The 22154-nt window shown below is 59.8% G+C and overlaps 2 protein-coding genes across 3 annotated transcripts in view; one reads left to right on the forward strand and one right to left on the reverse strand.

Moving 5' to 3' along the window:
- The window catches only part of ATP6V0D1 (ATPase H+ transporting V0 subunit d1), a 38539-nt gene extending 24107 nt beyond the window's left edge, over nucleotides 1-14432 (forward strand). Inside the window, exons 3-8 of one of the 2 annotated variants that reach the window (XM_068527509.1) lie at nucleotides 8154-8332; nucleotides 9731-9810; nucleotides 13141-13235; nucleotides 13361-13537; nucleotides 13647-13724; nucleotides 13822-14432. In XM_068527509.1, coding sequence (XP_068383610.1) covers nucleotides 8154-8332; nucleotides 9731-9810; nucleotides 13141-13235; nucleotides 13361-13537; nucleotides 13647-13724; nucleotides 13822-13825 — 613 coding nt within the window. In that variant the 3' untranslated portion in view covers nucleotides 13826-14432. The remainder of the gene's footprint in view (nucleotides 1-8153; nucleotides 8333-9730; nucleotides 9811-13140; nucleotides 13236-13360; nucleotides 13538-13646; nucleotides 13725-13821) is intronic. The other variant, XM_068527508.1, reaches the window with a different exon arrangement.
- Nucleotides 14433-14906: 474 nt separating this feature from the next.
- On the reverse strand, nucleotides 14907-20581 carry HSD11B2 (hydroxysteroid 11-beta dehydrogenase 2). The gene is made up of 5 exons (XM_068527507.1): nucleotides 20317-20581; nucleotides 16622-16834; nucleotides 16320-16505; nucleotides 16076-16213; nucleotides 14907-15863 (listed from the first exon to the last, which is right to left on the reverse strand). Exons 1-5 carry the CDS (start codon nucleotides 20579-20581, stop codon nucleotides 15451-15453), a joined length of 1215 nt encoding a protein of 404 aa, XP_068383608.1. The 3' UTR covers nucleotides 14907-15450.
- Between the last annotated feature and the right edge of the window lie 1573 nt (nucleotides 20582-22154).

Consider the following 22154-nt stretch of genomic DNA (forward strand, 5'->3'; position numbering starts at 1 on the left):
GAAGCGGGGCAAGGCGGAGAGGGTGCTGAACACCTGGCCGCCTTTCCCAGTTCTGGCCCAGGCCCCCATGCTAACAACCCTTGGCTGCCCAGCGTTCTTCATGTCTAATCCTTGGGTGCAACCCTGCCTCCACTAAGCTCCTGGAGAAGAGGAAAGGACCCTGAGACCTACAGGCTGGGGAGGGCACTTGGACGAGACAGCCTCTGCTCGCCAGGTGTGCCTGTGGAAACAGGGAGATAGAGAGGCCCCTTCTGCCAGGATGGCCCAGGAGCCATGAGCCAGGGCCTGGTGGACAAAGAGTTGGCCCTGGCCCAGGGGGCTGCCCAGCGCAGGTGGTGGACAGAGACATCGGTGGCTGGCTTACATGAGCGTGCTCTGCACTGCTGGAGTGTGAGTGTGTGTTGTGGGGAAGCCTTTCCAGGCGCTCTTCTGGATACTGTCTAGCTTTAACCCTTCCCTGCTGGTGGGACCCCCAGATCCGTGGGACCTGGCATACCTCTTACACTTACACTTGCAGGGACAGGGCTGGATGCCTGCTGCTTGGCCTGCTTCCCACCCCCAGCCAGGAGCAGCCATTTACTCGAGATCCACTTGCTCAAGTAGGGGCTGCAACCAGAAGGGCTCTATCCTTGGGTTGAGGCCACAGGCTGGGACACTTGAAGGGCTCAGGCTGGGAAGCAGGCTGTCTCCTGGCCACAAGGCTCCTTCCGGGGAACCTCCCTGCTGTCCTGGCTGGATCCATATCATACTGCCCTGGCCCCCGTCAGGGTACAGCCGACATGGTCCTTCTGGGCAGGAGGCCAGAGATGGCATGTGTCTCGTGCTGCCACATTGGGGGTCATACTGCAGTGCCCATCTGTCAGTCAACCCCTAGCCTGGGCCTGGGTGTCCTTTACCCCAAGGCCAGAACTGAAGGACATACCAGGAAGCAGTGCGTTTATTGCCAGAGCCGAGCCTTCACCTTGTTTGCACAGGGCTCCTTCAGCTTCCTGGTGAATGTTCTGGCCTTGCTAGCTAGGCTGGCCAGAGGAGACCGACCCCATGCCAGTGGTCAGAGGGCAGATGTCATCCATCCTGCTGCCTGCTTGGCCACCTGCCTGTGCTGCCAGCCCCTGGCCTGTCTTGGTGCCCTCAGAGGCTTGGTCTTAGCCTGCCAGGCCATGAAACTGGAGAGGGCTCTGAGCGTGACTGAGGCTGCATGGCCGCCAGCTGTTTGCTGGAGGTTGGCTGCAAGCACCAAGCATGCTTAAAGCAGCCAAGCACTATCCTGTGGCAGGCTGTCACTTCCCCGCCCCTTCCATTCATGGGTGATTGTGGCTCACAGTCTTCCCATCCCCTCAGTCCTGCTCTGTCTCAGGAAGAGCTCGGCAGCCACGTGTCAGCCTGTCTGAGCCTGTGGCTGCTCGTTCATGACCTCGTCATCTCCAGTGACCTGCTCCTCTGCTCTCCACTTCAGCCACCCCCACGATGGCTGCCCAAGAACATGTCACCACCTGGAACTGCTCCGGCCCTGAAATCGCTGAGTCAGGCACCCCGTCTCTACCCACAGCCTTCAGGCCTTCCAGCCCACTCTCAGCCCCTTGTGGGACATGGGTTCCGGACTCAGCAGGGCTCTGGACCTTGCTTCCTCCCCCGCCACCCCTTCTGTCTTCATTTTCCTCCCTCCCCAGCTGAGGTTCCCTGGTCCATCATTCAAGCACTCTTCTGCCAGCATCCGCAGCGCTCTTGGCCGCCCATCTCATGGTCCCACCCGGCTGGCAGCTCCCCAGCCCTGGAGGAAGCCCAGCAGCCTCCAGCCTCGAGGCGCCCTCCCCCACCTCCGCTGCCGGGAGCAGAGCCGGGGAAGCCAGTGTTGGGTGGATTTTCCCTGCTGCCAGACATGCACACTTACCAGTTCAGCTGGCCTGGCCTGTCCCTGCCCAGCTGGCCACTCGCTCTCCCTACTCAGCACCCTGCAGCTCCCCACCGAGGGTGGGAAGACCACCTCCCCATCTTAAACACCGTTCATCGCCTGCCCCCAGCCTTCTCTCTGGGTAGATGGCCCACCTCTTCCTCCACAGAGACAGTAGAAGCCAGTCCACCTCCCAGCACTGTGTCTGTGCCCCCCAACCCTGTTCCAATGGCAGAGGTACCCTCCTCTTCTCTTGGGTCCTTCTGCCGATGTCCTGAGTCCCCTCACCCCACTCCCTGAACCCTGAGGGCCACTCATCTGCACTCCTGTCTGTGCAGCCCCTTCCCTTCCAGATTCTTCCCAACAGCATCTAAACAAGTTCAAATCTCTCACACCATTAAAAACCCATCTTGTGCGGCCTGCACTTTTACATTCCCTCTGTGTTCTCTCACCTCCTGCGTCCTGAGCCTCCAGTCCGCTTCCAGCCATCCCATCACTCCACCAAAGGCCCCGGCTAAGGTCACCGCTGACCTTCATGTGGCCAGGGTCTCCAGACCTAATAGGAGCCACATCCATCTTACCTCCTTCCAGCAGTCTCCTTCCTCTCATGGTGTCTCTTTGATTTAACTCCTACCTCCCCGGCTGCTCCTCCTCTTCCTCCTCCACACCACCTCCGTAACCGCCTCCACCCTGGCTCATCCCAGGAGTAAGGAGTGTTGCAGAAAGGGGTGAAGGCTTCCACAGGGGCCTGTCCAGGGGACCTCCCCAAGCCAGGGACTCACCACTGGCTTCCCTGAGGAGGTGGCTGTTTGGCTGAAGGGGAAGGGCATTTGAAAGAAGAATTGGGGGAAGGCAGGGGGAACCATACATGTGGAGGTGGAGCACGGAGCCCCTGGCTCTGTGACCCTCTGGGAAGGAGGCAGATACCCTAGAGATGTCCAGAGGGATGTTACCGGAAAGGAGAGTGCCATCCCCAGGTGATGGACGCATCAGCTAGATACCCCATCCTGGGTGTGGGGGCTTGAGGGAACAATGCCAATGCTGCCCACAGACAGAGCTGGCCCAGCTGGGGTGGAGGTTGGGACCACCACAGAGGTCATCTTAGCTCCAGACTTCAGAATCTCTTAGTTGCCTTCGGAGCTGCCCCAGGATGGCTGGAACTGGTTTCTGCAGGAGGCAGTGAGTTCCTTGTCATTGCAGGTGTGCAAGCAGAAGCTGGGCAAGGTCTCCTTTGCCCTCCTGTGTGAGAGACAGTGTCCAGTGCTTTTGTAGATCCCAGCCAGCCTTGAGCCAACACACATGACCAGTATTCAGCTCTGGAGCCAACACACATGACCAGTATTCAGCTCTGGGCCAGGCGCAGTGCCAGGAGGGAGGGAGACTTATGGATGCAATAGGATGGGTACCAGTGGTGGTGCAGATAGCTTCTGGAGAGGCCTGTGGGCAGCTGCCACAAATGGAACCAGGGGCTTCAGCATTGAGAGGACTCGAGGGTCAGATGGGGTTCGAGAGGCCACTCAGAGTGGGTGGCCAGAGTGGAGGCAGCTGCCTCATGTGTGGTAGACAGGCCCTGAGTGAGAGAGGTCCCTCTGAAGTAGACTGTCATCAGTCATGTGGTTTTGAGATGATTCAGCTCAATTTCATGGTGATAACATGTAATACATCACTGTACCAAGGGCTCCTTCCAGACTCAGCCATTCACTTACTGTCTGACATGGGGTAGGGCCTCTGTTGGGTTTTCTGAGCTTCAGAGGAGACTTTGATCTGGGCCATCCCATATGGCGTCCTATGAGAGACTAGGCCCCAGAAGGGAAGCTGGGAGAGAATGGCTTGTGGAGAAGTGAGTTGGTCTCTGGGGATTCCCAGGTGGGCCCCAAAGGCCTTGTCCTTAGATGAGTGAGCCTCCCTGGAGGGGCCGTTCCCAGTGTGTAGCACCTGCCTGAAGCCCAGGTACCCATTGGCAGAGCCCGGGCACGGTGACCTGCACCATCTGGGGGAGGTGAGGTCTCATATTCTACTGTGCCAGGGGCCTCAGTGCCACCAGCCTGGAGTGGGCAGCTGGAAAGAAGCTTTGTCCTGGGACAATGGCCTCAAGTACCCAGTGGGCCTGTCAGCACACCTGCCACTCTCCCCAGGTCACATTTTCCAAACCTTGGGCTCTGCTGGGTCACAGCGGGTATCAGGTGTCCTTAGGCCTCCCTATTCTGGCCCCCCAGCCTTCACTGTCCACAACCACCGTTTCTGAGTTGATAGCAGGGTCTCTGTAGGCTGGGGCGCTAGGCCTGCTGTGGTTTCTGGGTCCTGGGCTCGACCCGGCTCTGGCCCTGAGGGAGAGCCAGCACTGACACTGTTCTCCTGAGCCTGAGGGAGAGTATGCAGGCGCCCTTTGATGCTCAGGAGTCTCAGGTCTCAGGTTGGGTCAGGGAGGACCCAACTGGACCTCAGGAGAGGGGCAGGATTTTAATAAGGAGAAGGTCAGGGCGTCACTGGCTCTGCTGGGGGCTGTACTTCAGTCATACTAATTGCAGAGGGGAAACTGAGGCTTGACAGGTAATGTGCTGAAGCCACAGCTTGATATCTCTGTTCACTTTCCACCTGGGCAGTGCTCTGTAGGACCCAGATGTGATTGAGCACAGGTACGGTTACTAGCAGCTTCTGCTGGGAGCTGTAGATGGGCCGACTGGCCGGGTAGTCATCATGGCCTATCCAGCGCCAAGCCTGGCCCCCGGGGCCAAATGATGAGACCATGGGAGCAAGCCATCATGCTCCAGCAGGTGGCGCCAAAGGGAACAGCAGAGGGACAGGACTTGGCTAGGGGCTGAGAAGACTTCTTGGAGGAAGTGGCTTTCTAAACCCCATCCCAAGACTTCTTTCGGCCCAAGCTGACTCTTTTTTTTTTTTTTTTTAATTAATTAATTTATTAATGTATTTATTTTTGGCTGTGTTGGGTCTTCGTTTCTGTGCGAGGGCTTTCTCCAGTTGCGGCGAGCGGGGGCCACTCTTCATCGCAGTGCGCGGGCCTCTCACTGTCGCAGCCTCTCCCGTTGCGGAGCACAGGCTCCAGACGCACAGGCTCAGTAGTTGTGGCTCACGGGCTTAGTTGCTCCGTGGCATGTGGGATCTTCCCAGACCAGGGCTCGAACCCGTGTCCCCTGCATTGGCAGGCAGACTCCCAACCACTGCGCCACCAGGGAAGCCCCCAAGCTGACTCTTGAAGGCACTGGGTGAGGGAGGGCCTCAGGGCAGAGCAATACAGACTGCCCTACTCCCACCCCAAGAGGGCCTCTTTGGCCTGGCGGGCAGACGCCTGTCCACTCCCCAACTGTCTTCCTCTGGAGGGAGATGCTGACCAGCTGGAAACTCACACTCTCCTATTAAGGCCAAATGAAGGGAGGACTGGTGGAGTGGCTTTCTGGGGGCAGGGAGGCAGCAGCTCAAGCCAGACGAGGAGGAGGATTTCCCTGCCTGCTGAAGGCCTTCACCTTGGGGGAAAAGCAGACAGCTGGGCCGGCATCATCTCTGCCATGCCCTGCCTCCTTTCATCCCAGGAAAGGAGATTCTGGCTCTCATTGGGCAGGGGAGAGAAACAGGGGCTACTGCCATAGTAACCTTGCAGTTGACCCGGGGGAGGGAGCCGCTGGGCCTGGCATAGGGTCATCCAAAGCTGGCCTAGCCTGGATTAGAAGAGGGCCTTGGAAGGGGCTGGGGAGCTTTACTTGGCTTAGCATTTCCCTTGGTGCCCAGCCAGGACTTCTAGCAGGAGAGTCTGGGGGCAGCCAGGAGGTGCTATCACCAGCCCTCACATCTGCTGTCAGGGCTGAAAAGTGAATCATAGCCATCCTGTTCCACATCACTGGAGGGACAGCAGCAAAGCCAGACAGTGGAGTCTTCCCACAGGGCTCACCTCCGAGCCGGGTCAGGACCCTGACGATTGCCAAGGCACCTTCCTTGGGCCCTGACACCAGCCCCGTCCCCAACATAAATGAATACCCTGTGGTGCAAGGAGCGGAGAGGTTTAGAGAAAGGAAACTGACTTGTGGAGATTCCTCTGAGAAGGCAAGGCTAGATGGGGAGTGTAGAGTCAAGGCATGGGAACCTGGACGTGGGTGGAGGTGCATGGACACTGACCAAGAGACACGGTGCTCCTCTGCTTTATGATGTGACAGGGCCTGGGGCCTGCAGCCTCTGTGTCTCATATCCTCTGACAGTGAGGCTGGTGATGCTGGTGGTTGTGGGATCAGTTGGATAGAACAGCTCGAAGAGGTACAGCATTCTCCCCGTCCCTGCCCAAAGTCTGGTGAGAGCGTGAACGAGCATCTTCGGGTTCGGGGGTAGGGACTTTGTGGCTGTCTCAGGGAACACGATGGCTAGAGTGGGGCTGGATGGGACACAGGTGGAGTGTTGCGGGAGATGATGTATGGTGGGTCCTGCGGTGCGTGAGATTCTGGAGGCATCGGGGCAAGAGGGATGTGCTGTCCAGGTTAGGGACAATGCAGGCTGGGGCTGGAGACCAAGGCACAAAGCTCTGGCGGGATCTCTCTGAGGTCCCTCGACTCTGCCAGCTCTGTCAGGTGGGGGCAAAAGGCTGGCCGTTCGGGCCCCTCGGCTCGCGGCTGTGAACGGGCCCTGCCTGAAGCCCTCAGTTTGAGAAGGCAGGCCTGTCTCTTCTCAGCACACATCCTGTGGCTGACCCAGTCAGATTGGGGGCAGAGAGAGGGCAGCTGCCTGGCCCCAGGCCCGAGAGAGCAGAGGTCATAGCAGGGCACTGGGCTGGGTGGGAGTTGGGGGAGTGTGTAGCAAGCAGGGGGGTGGGGGTCAGGCGGGGACAGGAGCTGTGGTTTCTTCCTCCTGCCGCCTTCCTGGCAGGCCCTGTGGGAGTTCCCCCAGTAGCCAGCCCTCTGAGCTGAGGCCTAGGCCACCACCTCCTTACTTTTCTTCCCTTGGAATTGGGGGCCACTTCCTACCTTGGACAGCCTCAAGATACTGTCACAGGACAGCTGTTGGCCCACCCAACAGCCAGGGTGTGCTCAGTGCCCAATTCAGGGCAGCAGCCTCCAGCCCAGCTCCCACCCTTCAGTGGGAGCCCCACTCTGGCCTTGGAGCTGAACCCCCAGGCCTCATCCAGCTGCCTCATGCCCTGAGATCATCACTGGTGACAAGCTGGAGGAATGTTGTGGCTCCTGCAGCCTGACTGGGGCCCTCTCGCCCTCTTCACCCCATTGCTCACACAGGTGACTACACAGAACTCTTGGCCACAGCCCCTTTGTGGCATTGTCTCAAAGGGTGGAGGCAGAGCTTGCCCGTTGCCAAGTCTGAGCTGGGTAGCCCCACCCCTCCCCAGCTCTCCAGCCCCCCCTGCTGCCTGTGCACTGTGCAGAGCGGGCCTTCTGTGCCAGAGGGGACTGACCCGAGCCCAGGCTCCTTCCAGGTCTCTGGGTCTCCTCCAGGCCATCCTGGTGGCTCCTCAGGCCCTAAAGGAGGAGGCAGTGCCCTGTCTTTGGAGCGGGCTGCACAGGGCAGCTGTCTGCCTGCTTGTCTCAGCCTGACTGACCAGGGGCCTTACTCCAGGGACCCTCCCTCTGAGTCTTCTCTGGTTTTCCCTAGAGAAGCTTCTCCCCACTCCACTCCTCAGCCTCTCCTCCTCTTGCCATCTCCCCCTCTGTCCCCACCAGCAGCCAGAGTGCCTGTGGTACTCCTTGCTTATATCCTGCTCATGGGTCCCTCGTGCTCAAAACGAGGTCAGAACCCTCAGCCGGGCCCACAGGACCCACCTCTAGGCTCCAGCCTGCTGGCAGCACTGCACCGGTTCCCTTCCTTCTGCCAACCCTGACCGTGCTCAGTTCCTTGAGGCGTCCGCCACTCAGCGATTGCTTCCAGGCCTTTGCACACACTGTTCCCTCTTCCCAGAACATGCTTTCATCTCCCAGTTCTTTCATCCCCCAGGCTGGCCCGTGCGCCTCACCTCCGTGCACGTGCTTCCCGTGTCCTGCCAGAACACTGTTCACACCTGGGGGGTAGTTACTACCTGCTTCCTGATCACTCGTGGGGCATGAGTTCTCCCCCCACCCCCACCCCCCGCCCAGGGAGGGGCCATGTCTGTCCTGTGCTTCTGGTGCTGGAGGAGGGGGCACCCTTGGACAGGGAGAGGAGCCTGAGGTGGTGCTTGCTGTTGAGGGGCTGGTGGCCTGCGCCGGGTGGGGGCAGGGGCGTGGTGCTGTGCCAGGATTTCAAGGGCTGCCGCCCTGCTGTGTGCCTCCCGCAGTTACAGCTACATGATTGACAACGTAATCCTGCTCATCACGGGCACACTGCACCAGCGCTCTATCGCCGAGCTTGTGCCCAAGTGCCACCCACTAGGCAGCTTTGAGCAGATGGAGGCCGTGAACATCGCGCAGACGCCTGCCGAGCTCTACAATGCCATTCTGGTGGACACGCCCTTGGGTGAGCTACCCTGGCGGAGGAGGGAGGTGGCAGGCAGTGGCATCAGTGTCAGTGCCGCCGTGTGGGGTTTTCGGACCCCCGGGGGCGGTCCTGAGCCAGAAAGCGAGGTCCGCCCACTGCTGCTTACCTGTCTCTTCCCTTCCACTTCGCTTTCCATTCTCTCCTCCTCACCCTGCCTTTTGCTCCCTTCCTGTTGCTTTTGCTGGGCCAGGCCAACTAGCCCCAGGGCCTGACTCAGACCATCTCACTTTGTGAATCTGTCTGATTTCTCCGAATGCAGGGGAGGGCTGAGATCACGGAGAGTGGAGAGAGGCGAATTCGGGTCCCTTGGAGTCTTGGGAGCTCTGACAGACCGTGGCCGTAAGCTGGGCTGGAGTGGCTTGCTGCCTGTGAGGCAGAGGAGGGAAGCAAAGAGCTTCACTTACCTCCACAAAGCAGGTCCCAGGGGCCAAGTCAGGCAGTGTCCGGCAGGATGCAGAGTTCATGTCAGAGGCCAAGGAAGGAAGGGGAACTGGGAGCTTCCTGCAGGGCCCCGCCTAGGCAGCACTGGCTCCTGCCTGCCTTGGAGGGAGGCTGGGGAGAAGGCACTAAGGCTGTCACCAGCTAGTGCCCTCACAGCCAGAGTCCTAGTCCCCAGGGCACCACCTCCAGGAAGCCGCCAGGGTTGAACAACTGGGCCCTAAGCTGCGCTTGGTCCTGCACTAAGAGGCCTAAGCCTACTTGCTGGCCTTATCTGCACAAGATCTTATCTCTCACAATAACTCTGAGCTAGTTCTGGGCTGTTGGTGGTTTCTTCAGTTTCTCCATCTTTAAAGAAGAAACAGACCAGTGAGTCCGTGGGTCCCTGGGGATCGAGGGGCTCTATCCTGCTTTGGCCTCTAATTCCCAGCCCTCCAGTGGCCCCATGGGTCACTGCTCCATGCTCACCCAGCTGTCATGCTCATTCCTTGTTCTAAGGAGAAGGACGGTTTTCCAAATGTGGGCCCCAGGCTCTCCTGGGAGATGCAGAGAAGTGGGCGTCAGGCCCAGAATCCACAGCTGCCCCTCGAGAAGGGAGGATGTCACAGCCTCTTATGCAAGCCTTTCTTTGGCATGATCTGAGCTTGGGTCTGCCCCAGAGGCGATTAGATCATGTTATGGCTGGCCGCCTCCTTTATAAATCAGTTTTAGGAGCAAGAAGGCAGGAGAAGCTCAGGTCAGTACACATGGCCTGGAGTATTGCTTCGGCCACTTCCAAGGCAATAGTCCAGACCAGGCTGAGTGCCCCCCAATTACCAGCCAGATGGGCCTTGTGGCAGGGGTCCTCTGTGCCCTGCAGGGGCAGTTGAACATCAGCACGATTCTTGTTTTGGCCGAGTCCACTCGCCCACCCCTCATACCCACGTCTTTCCTCCCCAGCGGCTTTTTTCCAGGACTGCATCTCAGAGCAGGACCTTGATGAGATGAACATCGAGATCATCCGAAACACGCTCTACAAGGTAGTGCCCCTGGGCCCAGTGGTGGTGAAGTAGGTGGGCGGGGCCATGGGCACGGTGGGCTGATGATTTATGTGGGGTGCTGGGACAGGACACAGCTGCTCCAGGCTCCTCTCCCAGGGGCTTATCTGCTCACTCTCTGGCTCCCGTGACTGGTGCAAGACTTCATGAAACAGGTTCTCCATCCCTTGGGCCCAGATCAAATCAGCAGGAGCGGCTGGTGCTCCGCAGCTTGGCCTGTCAGAGCGGGCTCCTGAATGGCCACTCCCCCTGCATCCAGGAGGGTTACTGGCCACCACCCAGGCCAGAGCTCTCAGACTCACCCCACCTGGACTGTCACCAGCAAGGACAGGCACCTGAGCACGGTGTGGGGAGCAACCCAGCCAGGCATAGCCAGGTCCCTGTGTCCCCAGGTTCCCAGGTCTAGAACCAGTGCCGTGGCCCATCATCTTCAACCCCACCCACTTTCTGCTTCCCACCAGGCTGTGGGACAAGCTGGTGACCCCTGGAAATAGAGTGGGCTTGGGATTCCTGGGTCAGCCCTGCCCTGGCCCGAAGAGGTTAGGAGCAGGGCTGAGAGCCAAGGAAGGGGGCCGACCAGGGACCAGTGAGGGCTTTTTGGGGCAGACTGGGCCCTGGCCATGGTGAGGACCTCTGAAGCCAGGACCTCTGATGGGTCAGTAGTGGGCAGGCCCTGAAGGGGGCCTGAAGATAGCACTGGCCAACAGCCCTGCTGACCTAACCCTGAGAACATCTGTCTCTTGGATCTTCATGGTGAGGCTCTTCTCCTGTCCTAGTTGGAGCTAGGTGGCCAACACAGTGGCAGCCTGAGCGCAGGCCCTCCAGTCTCCCTGCGGGGGTCTGGGCCAGGGTGCAGGGAGGGTCTGGAGGTAGGTGAAGAGCTTACCTGGAGGTTGTAGTAGTGTAGGCAGAGGGACAGCACATGCAGAAGCAAGTGTGGAACACGGGCCAAGCGGCAAGCAGTTTGCTGTGGAAGTGCAGGTTCCAGATGGACAGTGGGAGACAGGTCTGGAAAAAAAGGCAGGCACAGGATCAAGTCACCCAGGGTCTTGAATGCCAGGCCAGAAGTTTGAATTTTATCCTGTGGGCAGGGTCAGCCAATGAAGGTTTCCAACAGGGCAGAGTATCACCAGAATGTGAGGACAGACTAGAGGGGACAAGACGAGAGGTAGGAAGATTATTGGCTTCTTTACTCCTCGGGACTGCCCTAGGAGCTAGGTAGGCATCAGTATCCCCATTTGTAAGATGAGGAAACTGAGGGCTTAGAGAAGGAGAGTGGGTTGCCTGAAGCCACTTGCTAGACACTGGCAGCACGGTTCAGCTTGTCTGCAAAGCGAGTGCTCTCATTTGCCTGCCAGTAGGGAGAGAAAGAGGGAGATGGGGAGGGTGGGGTGAGGGGGGCCATGGGGGGCGGGCAGGCAGTGAGAGGCGGCTCAGGTGTGCCAGTGCTCACGCTGCCCACGGCCCCCGCCCGCCCCCACGGTGCTGTTGCCCGCCCAGCTGGCCCACTGCCGGCTTCCTTGCCCTGAGGCAGGGTGAGGGGTGTGGCTGTCCCCCCAGCCTCACCCACACCGTCACCGGGCCTGACTGGTTCTAGCTGGAGTCACTGGCGAGGGCTGCCCGGGCACCAGCTTGTAAACACCGACCCAATGATGCAGGCGCCGTGCCAGGACCGCCTGTCAGGCGATGTCCCAGCCCAGTGGCCACAGATGGGAGATTAGGCGGACCCCCAGTAGCGGGTGGGAACTGTAGGCAGCTGGTGCAGCAGACGTAGGCTGGCAGACTCCAGGGGGCAGGACGGGGGTGGGAAGGTGACCTTAGTACCTGGGACTCTGGGGTCTTGCCAGTTTCTTCAGCTCCTGAGCCTCCTGAAGAGAGTCTGGGCCTATGCCACCTGTCTCCACCACCCTGGGGTCAGCGTCTCCAGGATCAGTCCAGCTCGGCAAAGGCTGGTGGCTTCCCCCACGGATAGGAACTGCAGGCCCCACTGGGGCAGGCCTGGAGATTTGGACACACCCAGCTTGGCTGGCCACAGGGAAAGGGGTGGCTGGGGACAGTCCCAGAGGGACTAAACAGTGCCACTAATCCATGGTAGGATTGGCAACTACCACGCGAGCCCTCTGCTATGCTGGGGTCCACTCTCCCTTTCCAGGCTTCTTTCCCCCTGACCTGTTCTAGACTTTTGTTTCCTGTGACCCCAGTGGTCACCTCAGGCCTTCCCCTGAGCCCAGCTTGCCCAGTGCTGCTGGCCAGGCTCAGCCTGGGCTCGTGGACTCCTGGGTGTCATCTCACCTCCTCTCTTGGGTCAGTAGAACCTGTGGCCCACATCAGCAGGTGGTGGGTGGAATGTTCTCTGCTCCTTAGAGGGCAGACCTCGGCACAGAAAGCTTTCCCTACCTCCCAACCCTCACCCCCCAGCTCAGAAGAATAGTCTCTAGCCTGTAGAGCTGGAGTTCTTGTGGCCATGCCACCAAGTGGGACCCCAGAGCACCTGAGTAGAGGGAGCTCCCCAGGGGGCCATGAGACTGTCCCCCTTTCCTTGACATGGAGAGGTTCAGGGAAGGAAGCCTGCCTGGGCCTAGCTAGTTTCAGGAGTTAGTCGTGGGAGGGACCTGAGGCCTGGGCTGACCTGGCTTCTCCTCATGCCCAGCAGATCCAATTTGCCTGGGCAGGAAGTGCTTGTTCCCACCGGCAGCCTGTGTGTCCAGCCATCACATCGCAGGGCTGACATCTGTGCCGGCAATAACCATCCCTCAGGAGGAGCTGGGCTGACAGTACAGTTTGGTTCCTGCTGCGTGATGCCTGGGAACTACCTAGGGGATGGGAAGAGGGAGGAGGTGCTCTTTAAGGTGGGGTGCTGAGAAGGGGCCAAGGCACCCAGTCCAGGCCATCCCCGTGAACTCTCAGAGGTCACCATCCTTCACTGGCCCATCGACACGTGGTTTTCTGAGGAGAGAGGGGAGGAGGAGAGATTTGGGGGAAGGGCAGGCAGAGCAGCAGGGGGAAGACAGAGCCCTTCTCTGAGCCTGGCACTCCGTGGGATGAGGGTGTGAAGGGCACCGCACCATGAAGCAGACAGTGGGCCAGAAATTGTTCTGTCACTGCTGGGTGGGGAGAGGCAGCAGGCTACTGCTACTCGGCTGATTAACAGTCGGAAATCTGTGGATGTTTCAGGGGCTCTGACACGGGGGCTGCCCTGGCCACGGGTATGATGTTTGGATTCACCATGAAAGGGGTCGGGGAGGGAAGGAGGGAACTGTGAGGAGGAGGCCTGGCAGACCCCCTCAAGTCTCCCTGCCTGGGCTGAGGAAGCCCCATGCTCTGCACAGGCCTACCTGGAGTCCTTCTACAAGTTCTGCACCCTGCTGGGTGGGACCACAGCCGACGCCATGTGTCCCATCCTGGAGGTGAGTGCCTGCCCACCCTCCCGCCTGCTGGTCCCCCATCCCTGGCCTGGGGGAAGCCCTGCCAACTGACTGGCTGCTGCCTCTCTCCCCGTCCCTCTCTCCTCGCCTGTGCACTGGCCCCACAGTTTGAAGCAGACCGCCGCGCCTTCATCATCACCATCAACTCCTTCGGCACAGAGCTTTCCAAGGAGGACCGTGCCAAGCTCTTTCCGCACTGCGGGCGGCTCTACCCTGAGGGCCTGGCCCAGCTGGCTCGGGCTGACGACTACGAGCAGGTCAAGAACGTGGCCGACTACTACCCGGTGAGTGCCCTGGCTATTGAACGGTGGGTGGGCATGTTGGCACCCACGTCCCCACCCCATACCCAACAGCACCCTCATGCTCATGCTTCCCCCTGCTCCCCTGGGCCAGGAGTACAAGCTGCTCTTCGAGGGTGCGGGCAGCAACCCTGGAGACAAGACCCTGGAGGACCGATTCTTCGAGCACGAGGTGAGTGCTGGGCCCTGCCCATCCTAGGGAGGGGTTGGTGGCTTAGGCCTGACTCTGGTCATGGCCACCTGCACACCACTCCTGCCTGTGTCTGCAGGTGAAACTGAACAAGTTGGCCTTCCTGAACCAGTTCCACTTTGGTGTTTTCTACGCCTTTGTGAAGCTCAAGGAGCAGGAGTGTCGCAACATTGTATGGATTGCAGAGTGCATCGCCCAGCGCCACCGGGCCAAGATTGACAACTACATCCCCATCTTCTAGCACCCTGGCCCAAGGCTCCCCACAAGTGTGTGTGTGCGCCTGTGTGTCTGCGTGTGCTGTGACAAAGCTCACGGCTCACCTACGTGCCCTGGGGGGTAGCACACTGTCCTAGTGGCTGCCCAGCTTCCCTGACCCTCTCTGAGACTGCTCTTGGGCCTGAAAAGGGGCTGGGCACCTGCTCCCCCCACCAAGGATGGACCAAGCCCCCCAGCTCCAGAGCAAGGAGGCCCCCTCAGCCCTATGTTTACAGCCGCTGATGTGTCTGAGAAGCATGTGGTCACTTTTGTGTTCCTCCCTAACCTGAGAACCCCTGGGGGCAGTGTGAACCTCCTCTTCCCTCAGCGGGTCCCCCAGAGCCATGGCGCAGGGGCAGGATAGAGCGTGCGTGTCCTTGGGGAATAGGGGAAGTAGCTCTGCCCCTCTGAGACAATAAAAACTGCCCTCTCTAAGCCCAGCTGTCTTCTGTCTCCTTTGGGCCCTAGTCCCTCTCCCAGATCCCCAACTCCCCTCAGGCCCCACCCTCGCTGAGCCCACCCCCACCTAAGCCTTCTACCTTCCTTCCTCGGGTGGCAGCCCTAGGCTGGCCCTGACACTGTGCAGCCAGATTCCTCAGGGTGGGGAAAGTCAGTGGAGGATTAGCCCCTTCCTCTGCTGGAGGCTCTGACAGGCCTGTGGCACTGGCTCCTGACTCTAGAGGGCGCCCAGGCCTCCCTCTTTGCTTCGTTGAGCCCCAGAGCTCCCTGGGCTGGGGTCATTACCCCCATTTCACCATGAGGAAACCTATGGATAAATGATCTGCCCAAGGTTGTTGAAGGGGGTTGGGTATAAACCAGAGTCTGTGCCCAAAGCCTCCGCCCCCAGGCGGTGCCCAGTCTGTTTCACAGCTACAGCCTGTCACCTAGGCGAACATAGCATCTCCCCCATTCTAGGAGAAATAAAAATTTGTCTTTATTCAAAAAGTGGCAATGAGGCAAGTAGAATATGCAGCCTCCCTGTGGCTTGGGGGGGCTTGGCGTGGGTGGTCAGGGCCCTAATTCTTGAGCCAGTCAAGAAACAGTGGGATTCACCCTTCAAATCGCAGCACTGAGGCACTGGTGCCAAGAAATAATCCTGAGGGGGGTCCCCAACCTTCCCAGTCACTCCTTAGTTTGCAGAGGCACTGTCTGCAGGATCCTGTCAAAGGCTACAGCTGAGTCTTGCACTAAACTCCCCATCCAGCTGGGTTCTCCAAGGTGCATGGTGGAGCCTTGTGCCCAGGAGGGTCTGTTTGGGCTCATGAAGCAGGAGAGGCCCGGAGGTTCACTGGGAAGCCTTAGCCTCACCAGGCCTGGCCTGTGACATTGGCAGTGGGTGGGTTTGGGGTCCTTTAGGCCAGGCTTTGGGGCAGACCTGTGGGTCAGAATGCCCAGGGGAGGACCAAGGGCATAAGGGATCTCCTCTGCTGGAGCAGTTCTATGCACATACTGCTCACTGGGCAGTGGGGGAAGGGCCCGGTTTAGGGCCTGGGTCCTGGGCTACATCCCGGGCAGAGGTAAGGCCGGGCTGGCCAGGCCGCAGTGCTCTTGGCACATAGGGACTGATGAAGAAGGACTGCAGGAAACGGCGCCGCAGGCCCTCAGGCAGGTAGTAGTGGATGAAGTACATGAGCCCCAGGCCGTGGCCTGGGTAATAGCGGCGGCGTGGTTGAGCCGCCAGCAGCGCATCGGTGATGGCATCTACAACCGGGCTGAGGTCTGGCAGTGCTTGGCTCAGACAATGCAGGAACTGCCCGTTCAAGTGCTCGATGTAGTCCTCACCGTAGGCCTGCAGCAGCTCTCGGGGCAGGTTGGCCAGCAGCTGCCGCTTGCGCTCTTCCCACTGGTCCATGTCTTTCACTGCCTCTGGGGAATGAGTGGCAAGGTCAGAGTGGGGTCTGTTAGGGAAGCCAAAGCCAGACCCAGGTCTCTAACTCACAACCTGAGACCCGCCCCCAGCCAAAGCCACGCCCATGCCTCAGACCCAACCCCACTCCAGACAAGACCACACCCACCCCACCTTCCCCCTCTCCCCCAGTACACCACACAGGCCCCAGCCCCAAATCCCTGAACCTCACCTGTCTTGAAGCAGGCAGGCTGGATGACGCTGACCTTGACACCCCAGGGCAGAAGTTCACAACTGAACGTGTCCATGAGCAACGCGACAGCCGCTTTGGAGGTCCCATAGGCAGCCAAGCACGGAAATGGCATGTCTCCTGGGGATGGATTGGGAGTGGGCAGCTCAGCCTGGGCCAGGGGCTCCAGCATCTCTCCCCGCCCTGCAGGGGCACCTTTTCTGCTCCGGTGTGGGAGGACCCTCACCTGCCGGGCTGCTCACAGTCACGATGCGACCGCTCGAATGGCGCAGCAGTGGCAAGAGGCCCTTGGTCATCTCGAGTGTACCGAAGAAGTTCACCTCCATGCAGCTGCGGAATGTGGACACTGGAGACAGCTCCGCATCTGCCACGAGGATGTTCTGACCCGCATTGTTGACCAAGCCCCACAGACCTGAAGGCATGGAGCCAGGAGGGAAGCTGAGGATCAGCTCGGCAGCAGACCTCCGATCCCTGCCCCCTCACACCTGCCCAGCCGCGCCCTTTCCTGGCGGAGCTGAGCCTACTGACCAGTGCTGGCGGTGTGGGCCTTGGTGAACTCCAGCACGCGGCTAATGTCCGCTGGCTTGGTCAGGTCCATCTGTAGCAGCTTTAAACGAGGAGAACAGCAGGCACGCAGCTCTAGGGCACCAGGGCTATTCAAATCCAACACGGTGGCCAGCACTGTGAAGCCCAGCACGTCCAGCTTCTTGGCCGTCGCCTTGCCAAAACCAGAGTCACAGCCTGGCCAGGGAAGGACAGCCAGTGAACTCCCACTGTGGCCCAGTCCGGCCTGAGACAACCCCAGGGTCACCACGGTCTGGATGGGATCCAGGCCTCTGACACCCAATGTACCAGCAGTCAGCAGCCCTCCCTTCTTTTCCTAAGCCCATCTCTGGCAGGCTTTGCCCCTCTGGCTGAGCACCTGAGTACCAACTCTTTCACAACTGTCATCTCCCTGACGACTCATAGCTACCCCATCAAACGTGGCTTATGATCCCCACTTTACAGATGAGGAAACTGAGTCCTAGTAATGCTAAGTTGCTTCCCAAAGTCACTCAGCCAGCATATAGTAAGGTCAGGACTCTACTGCAGGTCAGCCAGTCCCAGCTGAGACCCAGTCCCAGCTCTGAAGTCCTTCTGTCTGGTCGATATCAGGCCTCAGCTCGCATGCACAGTACTACTGCACAGACTCCCTTCCTTTCTCACTGCCTTTGCCCAGGCGTCTTCCTCTTACCTGGACACTGAAGCAGCCCCCTTTTGTAGTGCTGTCCCATCTTGCCCCCTTGAATCCATTCTCTACCGAAGCAGCCAGAGGGATCCTTCCAAAAATGACAATATCCCTCTGCTGCTGAAAACCTCTCCAAGGTTCCCCACAGCCCTTAGGATGAAGCCGAAGTCCTCTATTCCCATCATCCAGACCCTGTACAACCTGAGATCCACCTTCCTTTCCAGCCTCAACACCCTCTACTATTATTCCTGGCTCTAGGCAAGTTGGAGGCCCATCTGCACTTCACCCCTGACCACCACCCTTGGAATTCCAATCAGTGGCAACACTGGAGCATTCTCTGAGCCCCAGACCGCTTGCCCCCAGGACAGGGGCACAATGGATGAAGATAAGAACAGATCTGCGTTAGAATCCCTTCCCACGCCCACCAAGTGTGACCTGAGGTCAGTTACCACTCTTGGAGGCCTAATTTCTGTCTTTGGTATGTAGAGAGATGAACCACCAGGTAGAGCCAGCAAGTGGGTCTGACAAACCCCTGCTTCCTTGATTGTTCCCATTCCAATCCGGCTCCACGGGTGGCCAACCAGGGCTGGGAGCAGTGAGAGAGGAGGCTCTCTGGAGCCTGCCCCCATGGTGGTCTTGCTGAGCAGAAGCTGCAAAGTGGTTCTGCACAACCAGTTCCCCCCATTTCAGCCCTGTGCCCTCTATTAAGGCAGAGAACAAAGCTAGGCAGGGGGCTGCAAGCTGGCTTTTGTGTGGCTGGGGACCCACCAGCCAGCCCCAGCTGAGGAGTATTTCCTGGGCAAGTCTGGCTGGGGGAGGGGAGTGAGCGCCCTTGTGTGTGTGCGTGTGCGTGTGGGTGTGTGCGTCCCCACTTGCCTAAGCTCCCTTCCAGAGCAGACAGGCCCTTCACAGGGAAACTGAGGCCTTCCAGAACCTCAGCTCTGCGGTCCCAACACAGTCACCCAAGCCTTTCACACCCTCTTGCTCACCTGCACACACATTTGGATACCTGCGCATAACTCCAACCTACGTGCAGTGAGCCGTGAACAACAATGGGCTCACTCCCATGAGACCCCAGCAGTACACAGCTGTGCACACAAGGCACCCAGCCACTCAACCCAAACCCTGACCCCAGGGCTGAGCTCCCCAAGTAGCCTTGGCCAGCGGTTCTCAGGAGCATTCTCAGGGAGGGGTGGGTGGCAGCTCTGGCAGCCTCAAGACACAGCGTTCCTAGCAGGTGAGGCAGGGCCTGGTCACCTACTTGTCTTGCAGTCAGTGGTGAGAGAGGAAACCCCAGAGTTTGGGGGCATTGGGAAGCTTGGAGGCCTACTCTTGATGCTTACATGGGGTGGGCTGGGCAGTCTTCTTCCCCTCCTCCCTCACGGGGCTTTGCAACCAGAGCTGAGGGAAGCCCAAGTCACAAAAGGCATCCCTCCTCTCACCTCACTCCCAGGCTCGAGGCTAGGAGATGTAACAGCGGCAGCACAAAGGCCTGGGGTGAGATCCCAGGAAAGACTGCCTGGGTCACTAGTATCTGCAGATGGCCTGGGTCCTGTTGAGATAACTCATTAATTAGTGGGCAGGAGGGGAGCTGCCTCATCCCTGGGGGAAGAAGCTCCCTGCTTGATACCAGTAGATCTGTCATCTCTCCTTCCTTAAACCACTAAAACTGGGGTCCCTTGAAACTTCACACTCCACCCTGAACTAAGGTCTCTCCCATCCAGCCTGAGCCCTGCTCTGTCTCCACCATCTTAACTGAAGCCCAAACCCTCATGCCACCTTCACCCTGCCTCAGTACATTCTGGCTTCTTGCCAGGCATTCAAGGCCCCTTCCAAGGAAACAACCTCATATCCCACCACATCTCAGCAGCCAGACTGGTTACTGACTGTCCCCTGCCCAGGCCATGCTCATTCCTGCCTCAAGCTTCTATCCCACACCCTTTGTCTGATCCAAAACACCTTCCACACTCCACCTATCTCCACCCATCCTCTGAGGCCCAGCTCAAGGATGGCCTCCTCTGGGAAGTTCTTCCAGCTCCATCTGATCATGCAGGGCCGCCTGCTAGACTGAGGTCTCTGAGGCCAGTCAGCCAGTGGCTGCCCCCAGCCCAGGCCCATTGCAAGGGCAGAGCCCTGGGCGCCTGTCCAAAGCCATGGGGGTTAGGGGAGAGACCAGGCTGCCCCTCCCCCATACAATGGAGCCAGTGCCCACTGGCCTTTGTCCCCCTCCCCACTTCAGGCTGGGCCTCAGCTCCTCCTTCCCTCCTTCTGATGACAGATTTATTCCTTGCTCCACACAAAGAGAGCTCAGCCAGGTGGCCAGAGGCACCTGAGCCCAGCTTTCCAAGACCTCACCTCCTTCCTGCGCACAGAGAACCAGGAGGAATGGTGGTGGCGTGCTGGGTGCAGACTCTGGACAGCTACTTCAGCAATTTAGGTTTGGGTGGTGGGATCTGAGAGGCAGCTGAATGCCCAGCTGTCCCTCATGATGACCTCAAGCTTTTCTGGACTCCAAGGAGCCCAGCCAATTGTGGGTCCCAACTCTTTATCTAAGCCTATTCCTCTAATCCCAGGGAAGAGGAGATGGGACCTCCCATGTGGGGATGTTAGGCAGAGTTCAAAGGGTGACCATCCTCTGAAGTCCCTCAGAGTAGTGTCCTCTGTCTGAAGACTGCTCTCTTGGACAGGGACATAGCATAAACCCCAAACTCCAGAAGGCTTCTTCTTTCTTAGCTACAAGTTTCCCCTGCGCACCTGCCCGCTCCCTGCCTCATTTTCCCTCCAACACTCCCCGAAGCCACAGGTAGTTAACCCGGACTTGGGGAGGTGCCTTGCTCTTCCTACTTGGCTGGTTCCCTGCATCCAGGGGAGAGGGACTCCTCCACTCCTGGACTAGGGGTCCCGCCTTGCCTTGGCATGTCCACGGGGAGCCCTCTGAGTGTCCGGTCCCGCCCTCGAACCTGGAATCCCCGCGCTCCGCGCCCCGCGCACTCACCGGTGATGAGCACCGCGCGAGTCGCCACGGGCAGGCGCTGCGGGCGCGCCAGGCGGGACAACACGATCCAGCCGGTGGCGGCCAACACGGCAAGTGCGGCCAGCGGGGGCAGCAGGCGCTGGCACAGCCAGTCGAGCGCGGCCAGCAGCGCCAGCGCCGCCAGCAGCGGGCGGCCCAGACGCAGGTCCGCGCGCAGCAGCTGCAGCAGCGCACGGGCCGCCACAAGCAGCCAGGCGCCGCCCGACGGCCAGGGCCAGCTCTCCATGGCGGCCGGGCCGGGCTGGGCCGGGGCGGGGCAGGGGCCGGGCTGGAGAGCAGGGATTGGGACTCGGGGCCGGGCCGCGGGGTGGTGCAGAACACCAGCCAGGGGCGGGAAGGATACTCGCTTTCTCTGTTAGCCCTCGGGCCGAGTTTATAAAGAGCCCCGGGGGCGGGGGCGAGGGCGGAGCGGAGGCGGGGAAGGGGCGGGGCTTTCCTTTACTTCTCTCCTCGCACCCCCTGCCCGGCAGGTGCCCCCACCTCTACCTCCCGCCCTCTGCCCCGCCCCCGAGGCCAGATCCGCTTTCGAAGAAGCCGGAACCGAGTCCCAAAGTTGCTGCTCGAGGAGCAGCAGCCTCGCCACCCGCCGCGTCCGGGAGAGGTCCGGTCGGTCTAGCCCTAGTGCCCCGCATCCGCTCACTCCTGCGCCCCGACACGCGCGCTCTGGGCGGCTGAGCCGCGGCTCCCAGGTGAGCACATCCACAGGTCACACTTGCTCGGGACGCCTGAGGACACGCGCAACCTCCATCCAAGTTCCCCACACTGACAGCACCGCCGCGGTCGCCGGGCCTGCCGGAACACCGCGGGCAACCAGCTCGCCCTCACCAGGCAGCCGCGGCCAACGCCGGCACACGTAACGTACTCCGACGCCCTGCGCCGCTGCAGGTGCCTAGCACACAGGCCCTGACGTGCTCTCACACCTAAGCTGCCCGTGGCCACCGACCGATTTGGGGCAGGGGGATGGGGGGAGGAGGGTGACCGACCGGGTTCGCGAGAGTCTCTGCCCCGCCTTCCCCTTTCCTTCCACTTTCCAGCCCTGGGGATGCAGCAACCCCACCTCCTCCTGCCACACAAGTGTATATGTGTGGGCGCGGGTGTGTGGAGGCGCGGTTCTGAGGAAGCATCTAGGCCTCCCATTAACTCCAGCCCACCCTCCAACCCCAGGGACTCCAAGAGCCAGGCCAATGGGGACACCTGGGGAGTCGGTGAGGGCAGCCTCTAGGACAGGGTGATCCCTGCCCTGCTCTTAGGATTCCCCAGGGTATAAAATAAGTGCATGTGGGTGCATTTCCCTGCCTGTGTGCATGAAGTTCTGTGTTGATGCGGGGCCCAATGGCCCCCTACCTTGCCCACCCCAGTGTCTGGCACCCTGTGCTTGGCATCCATGCCAGACTCTGCAGGCACTAGGAATTGGTGCCAGCACCTTGCTGCCAGGTCCTGTGGTGAGGTCAGTAGGTCAGCCCATGGCAGAGGGGTCCCTGCTTCTTATGGACCCTTGCCCAATGCTTCATCCATGCCCGCACTAGGTCCTCGGAGGTCATGGACCCCTCCCAATCCTGTTGCCCATTCTCTATCTTAGATGCTCAGCCTCTGTGCCAGGGCTTCAAGGCAATGCTTCCTCCAAAGCCTTCTCTGCCATACAGGCATGGCCCCCTGATGAGCCAGGGGAGTCTCAGGGATGGGCTGGGAGTCAGACCCACTTAAGGGGAAGGTGAAGGACCCATGTCCTTCCCAGAGCCACTTCTGTGCTTCCACCTATTTCTCCTCCTGTAAGTACAGATTACAAGCTAGCCCTGGCC

Source organism: Eschrichtius robustus, chromosome 19, assembly GCF_028021215.1.
Source record: "Eschrichtius robustus isolate mEscRob2 chromosome 19, mEscRob2.pri, whole genome shotgun sequence".
NCBI lineage: Eukaryota > Metazoa > Chordata > Mammalia > Artiodactyla > Eschrichtiidae > Eschrichtius > Eschrichtius robustus.

Excerpts from the sequence above, each read along its gene's own strand:
- HSD11B2 (XM_068527507.1), bottom strand. The coding sequence starts at position 20,581 with ATGGAGAGCTGGCCCTGGCCGTCGGGCGGCGCCTGGCTGCTTGTGGCG. Across the intron at positions 16,835-20,316 it reads TCGCGCGGTGCTCATCACCG|GCTGTGACTCTGGTTTTGGC; the intron begins GTGAGTGCGCGG and ends TTCCCTGGCCAG. Across the intron at positions 16,214-16,319 it reads GACTGTGAGCAGCCCGGCAG|GAGACATGCCATTTCCGTGC; the intron begins GTGAGGGTCCTC and ends ATCCATCCCCAG.